The sequence below is a fragment of the Atractosteus spatula genome, chromosome 1 (assembly GCF_055471065.1).
Source record: "Atractosteus spatula isolate fAtrSpa1 chromosome 1, fAtrSpa1.hap1, whole genome shotgun sequence".
In the NCBI taxonomy this organism is placed as follows: Eukaryota; Metazoa; Chordata; class Actinopteri; order Semionotiformes; family Lepisosteidae; genus Atractosteus; species Atractosteus spatula.
In genome coordinates, this window is record NC_142706.1 from 73,929,355 (window position 1) to 73,935,348 (window position 5,994).

Sequence of the window (5,994 nt, forward strand, 5' to 3'; positions counted from 1 at the left end):
ACCCTGACGAGGCAGTGCTGGAAAATACCAAATTTTTTTCAACAGAATCATAAAATTAGATTTAGATGCACAAAAGGAAAACTGTGTCTAATTTTAGAACCGAGCCTTCCACAGCAAAACGCAGAAATGACTCAGGTGTTGCAGATTCAATTGTGACTGAGCATGTCGCAGATGGACGAGTGCGAATATTCCCGCTGCAGTGTACAGTAACTGCGCTGCCTCTGCTGTTAAAGATTACTCCTGAAATTATTGCCTGGGTTCACTTCAGCTGCATTGCAGTCATAGCAGTGCTGCAGGAAGACATCGGGGGGGATGTCAAACTGCAATGCAGCAGCATCTAAAGACTTTCTTTTTTGCCAGCCCACTTCTTTTATCAAGCGCAGGTGCTCGTTATCACGACTCCGACATATTTATTTCTCAGGCTTTAAGCAGTTCCCCTACCACACACTGCAGCTCTCTTGGAGTGTGTATGAAGATAATAGAGGCTTTTCATTTTCCTCACATGCTCTGCCAAGAGCAAAAAATAATATGTATTGTGATATACATGGTGTGAGCTTTCATCACCGATTAGAAGCTCTCTTAATGCAACACATAACAAATGAACTCACAAACGTCAATTTTAATCAGTAATGCCGTTGTTTTTTTATTTACCAGGTTACTGCCACTTACAGACACATCAGTTTTATAGTAGGCGCACATTTCATATATTTTTACAGATTTAAAGCCCCGATCAGATTGTTGAAAAACTTTGTTCCTCTTTCATCTTTTTTTTCCCTAAAGGTAACGCTTAATGGTTTATGTTTTCTTTCTTATGGGCTTCCATTGCTGAAGAACATGTGCAAATCAGCAAGAAAGATAGGAAAGACATAACAGATGCATACTTTTAAAAAGTAGGGTGTAACCCATATCCTAAGTTTCATACTAATGCAGGTATTCCCCTTGACATTTTGCTTATACTGTGTTTCTACATAAACATAATTTATGTCACAGAGTTTGATTTAGGACATTTTGCACAATGGTTTTAATTGATTTCTCATCGTATTAAGGAACATGTATTATTTTTTATTTATGCATTATCATTTATTTTTAACAGAAGCTCATAATGCACAGATCCAAATATCAGAGAAGATAAAAGAAAAAGAAAACTTCTACTGCCCAAAATTAAATGATTTTGAAGAGCAAAACATGTAATGCTACTGGCTTACTGATAAATACAATAGGACCAAGGGTGCCGGCCAATATCCTGTTGGCAGGATTGAAACACACTTAAAATATAGTATTTATGCAATTTAGATTTGAATGTTCTGGTTTTAAAGCTATAATATTTATTAGAATGTTTTAGAATGACTTAGATCAATTTAATTTACTAACAAATAATTCAATTCATCATAATCTGAATAGATAGCACTACCAAAAGGATATTGCGCACTGACTTGGCTCAGATTCCTGGTACATTCGGTGCTTCTTTTCGGGTTCTTCCTGTCGTCCAGATTTGCCTGTACCTTCAGCGTGTTACATTTAGGTTGAGAGCGTGTGGAGAAGAAGGGGGAGTCTGCAACAGACCTCTTGTTTGAAACAAGGGCACGGCTGGCTTCTGTACGGCCACGCTGGGCTGGTGTCTTGTTTAGGTGAGAGCGGGCAAAGAAGAAAAACTCAGCCTGATCTCTTCCCCTTCCAGGAGTTTTCTGAGGAAAAAGAATGAAAACATTGGGTTTTAGTAAACCTTGATTAATAACCAACTGCACTGGGCTCCTCTTCATGAATTTGTTTTAAATGCACCAGGCTGTCTCGTGACCTTACCCACTGCATGCCCTGGAGTATTAAAGATAGTTCCTAAGAAGGTGTCAACTGATTATCCGCTGTGATATTCCATAGAAAACAGAAAACCGGATTCACAAAGACATGTCACAGAGTGGACATTATGTTACAGTATATGCTTGAGTTTAGCCATGACCAGGGGCTCTTCTTTTCACAAAGGGTTGTGGGAGTAGGAATCAAACTACCCAGCCATGTTGCTGAAGCTGATGTCTTCTTTCAAAAAATGTCTGCATGAAATCCTTGGATCAATAAACTACTCGCTACCAAATGGGCCAGATAGTCTGAAAGGTCTCCTCTCATTTGTTACCTTTCTTATATTCTTAAGTCTTGTTAAGAATATTGTTCTTACAGGGTTGTTAGACCTGCAGTCTCTTGAGCCTTAGTGGCTACTGAGAATGCTTACAATACAGCTTCTCATGGTGCAAATTTATTACTGTCTCCAGGGACTCTGACTTCTCTGTGCATGACTAACATTGCTTGGATCAGCACGATGCCAGCTCACGGAACACAGATTGCAGCGATGTGATAGACTGGATTTGCTCTCCACATGCAGGATGGCAGGGGCAAAGATTATGGAATATGCTGTTGTGTACTGGCACAGGCATGTCTTAAGAAAAAAACAATAGATTCCATCACCAAATGAACCATTTAAAGCACTGAATAATAAATAACTGTAATAAGCCACTAAAACCAGATCCTGTTATATTTACTGGGTCTACAAGCAGAGGTTTAGCTTTCTGTAATTACAGTATGCAGCTAAATTCATTTCTGCATTTTACAGTGCATGGCACACAACTGTAGGGCTGTCTGTAGTAACTTGAAAAACAGAAATACAAGACTCTCTCTCCAGTGAACATACTTGGGCTGCATAAGCACATCAGAGGCCCAGATCTATCTACAGTATCTCTTCAACCAAATGCTTGCCAGCTAACATCTCAAACTAACAGACTAAATAACAGCAGTTTCTGAATGACTACTTACAGGTACTGTATGTAAAGTAACTAGTATAAATGGGACAATTCCAGTCTATTTTAGAGGACAATGCAAATGTTGGCTCAGAAAGAATAACAGAAATATGCTTTATGTTTTTAAAGCAAGTTAAATTCACTAAAAACACTAAAAAGAAAAATTGGTTACACTACACTAATAATAGCTACAAAATAAAAAACATTATCACCTGTATTATGTGATTAAAAATGATTTAGGATATTAAGTACATTAGTGAGCACCATAAATAAACAACATGGAACACCAGACGTCAGACATGGTCATGAAACACCAGACACAGACATCAGTTTCATGTTCCTCATCTTATGTCATCAGTGCTGACTCATCCTGGGACAAAAGCATAATGCATTATTCATGTGCATGCAATGAATGTAATACTCTGCATTATTCAGGTGATTAGTGTGATATGGTGTCTCTGTATGTGTCTGAAGCGATGCATTCTCAAACATTAGCACATGCAAATGAAAAAACTAAAATTGAATGTTCCTGTGTTGACCTATCTGATAACACAGGCCCATATATAACAATAGTCCACCCTTCTCAGACTTGGTGGTACTTATAACATCTTTGAATCGTGCAGGTAAACATATGACATCATGTGTTGTGAGAAAGGTAGGCATAATATCTTGTGCTGAGGAAGGAGAAAACAGGGAAGCAAAATAGGATTTTCTAAAGTGTTATAAATGTGAGGACCAAAGCTCATATTCTTTTCAAAATCAAATTAGTAATGGACTTTAATAATAATTAGATCCAAGACATAATTACGAAGCCATCTGGAACACTCTCCTGCCTCTGAAGTGATGTGTATTTACAGTATGACTAGCCAACAGCATAGAACACACAGCAGCAGATACCTGTATGCAGCTATTTCAATGTCAAGAGCCATCTTGACATTCAGGAGATCTTGATATTCTCTCAGGTAACGGGCCATCTCCTGCTTGGCATCGTTAATTTCCTTCTCTAATTCATTTATTCTTTCCTAAAAATAAACAAAAGAGTATCACATTAAATTGCAGTTTGCACTGGGATAAAACATCTAAAATCATGCAATTATGGAAGCGTAGAGTACAATCTCTCATTTTCTCCTCCTAGTCAATGACAATCTTCAGGTACATCTGAGCAATGTTTTAACATGGCTATAATAATAACACAGCTGTCCCCGGGCAACACTTCATCAATCAACATTCTGTAACAGGTGAAATGTCACTTTTAAAGTAAAGGAGCAATGCAGGTAAGGCAGCTAAGTGGATCTCAGAACTGAAAGATTTTGACATACACTTTATTTTGTATTCTGAACTCTAAATCAATGTCAAAATAATAAACATGTCCTTATGCAGCTCTTTATTTCAAACCAATTATCATGTTAGCAAGCTGCACAGTGAGAAAGATGTAATTTTTCACTGTGTATAAATCTGCAGACATTCTTATTTTCCAGTTCGAAGAATTACCTATATTATGTACTTTGTGGTTTCTGGTTTGCTTTATTTCTTGCCTTACAGCATCTGTCTCCTTTCCCCGTCTCTCTGCATTTCTATCTCCATTTTCAGTCAAGCACGCGGGGCACAGCAGAAGCTCAGATTAACCCTTTACCTGGTACTTGGCAACTTCCCTGGACTGCTTCTCCTCCAGGCTTTCCAGCTGCTTGTTCAAGGAGTCAATGACGTTCCTCAGGGCTTCAATCTCGGAGGACCGGGACTGGAGCAGTCTCCTGTACTCGGATGTCTCTTCTCGGATGGAGCGCACGGCCTCGTTGTTTTTGCTGGCCATTTCGGCAACAGTGGCAAACTTGGTCCTGTACCAGTCTTCGGCCGCCTGCATGTTCTTGTTGGCCAGCTTTTCATACTGCGACCGAATCTCTTTGAGAGCCAGGGAAAGATCAGGCTTGGTGACTTCCATGTCTATGGTGATGCTGGCGGCTTGGATTTGGGCAGAGAGCTCGTTGTTCTCCTCGGAGAAGACCTTCTTGAGGAAGGCAATCTCCTCCAGCAGGGAGGTGATGCTGCCATCGATGTCGCTGTTGGCCAGCACCGCCTTATCGGCGTCCTCTCGGATCTTCTGCAGGGCATCTTCTGCATCCATCCTGAGGCGCACCTCCTCCTCATACTTGTCCTTCATCTGGGCATAGACGTCCCGCAGATGGTCCCTCTCGGCCTCCATCCGCATCTTCTCATTGGCCTCCGAGTCCAACAGGGCCCTCAGGCTGCGAACTTCCTGCTCGTAGATGAGGTGGAGGCGGGAGGGGTCGCTCTGCTTCTGCCGGAGGGCTTCCAGCTCCACCAGCAGGACTTTGTTCTGCTGCTCCAGGTGGTGGACCTTCTCGATGTAGGTGGCGAAGCGGTCGTTGAGGTCCACCAGCTGCTCCTTCTCCTTGCCTCGCAGGCTGAGCAGCTCGGTGTTCAGAGTGCTCACCTGGCTCAGGTCCACCTTCTCCACATAGTCAGGCAGGGAGGAGGTGAGACGGGTGGACCTCTTGACGGAGGGCACCGAGCGGTGAATGGAGTACACAGAGGATGAGATGGACTTCGTGGAACGCACTCCCCTGAAGTCCTCCCAGGGCCTGCGGGGGCTGTAGGGGTCGTAGCTCATGTTTTCAGCTTTTTGAAATGTTGCTTTTTCTTTAGTCCCCCTTGTTCTGCACACCCTTGCTGCTCAAGCCCTTTGCACTGCACCAGTTCAGAAATGCTGCAGAGCTCTGCCTTTTATACTGCAGCCTGCTCCTGTCCTCCTGGGAGATGCAGCAGTCAGGAGTCGATTGCACAGCCAGCCAATGAGAAAATGCTGCAGAGGGGAGGAGAGATTCGTTCACTGTTTCTCAGTTTAACCTGCTCAGCAGAGCGGAGGAGGTGAGACGGTTTATCCGTTTGTGACAAGCAGCACCACGTCAGTGCCAACATTTGTCAATCTGGTTTACTGAGCTCTTGGTTTTTGAATTGGTAATGCAAAACCTGGGTGCACATATTTAGCCAAAAAAACATATTTTTAATGCAGTAAGATCAAATCCTTCCTAATGTAAATGACATGACATACTGATTTTTATCCAGTTTTTATCCAGTTAATATATTTATTTCTGTTATCTGTTGATGCTGATTTCTAGCAATTGTATATGTTATGCTGATTTAAATTTACCACAATCTTCACCCTAGATAAATGCTTGAGTGCTGAGATTTG

At 41.7% G+C, this 5,994-nt stretch overlaps 1 protein-coding gene across 1 annotated transcript; it reads right to left on the bottom strand.

Annotated features, from left to right (window-relative positions):
* Positions 1–617: 617 nt before the first annotated feature.
* Positions 618–5,552, bottom strand: neff2 (neuronal intermediate filament family member 2). Its single transcript, XM_088919222.1, has 3 exons — positions 4,417–5,552; positions 3,681–3,805; positions 618–1,685 (listed from the first exon to the last, which is right to left on the bottom strand). Exons 1-3 carry the CDS (start codon positions 5,410–5,412, stop codon positions 1,625–1,627), a joined length of 1,182 nt encoding a protein of 393 aa, XP_088775348.1. The 5' UTR covers positions 5,413–5,552; the 3' UTR covers positions 618–1,624.
* Between the last annotated feature and the right edge of the window lie 442 nt (positions 5,553–5,994).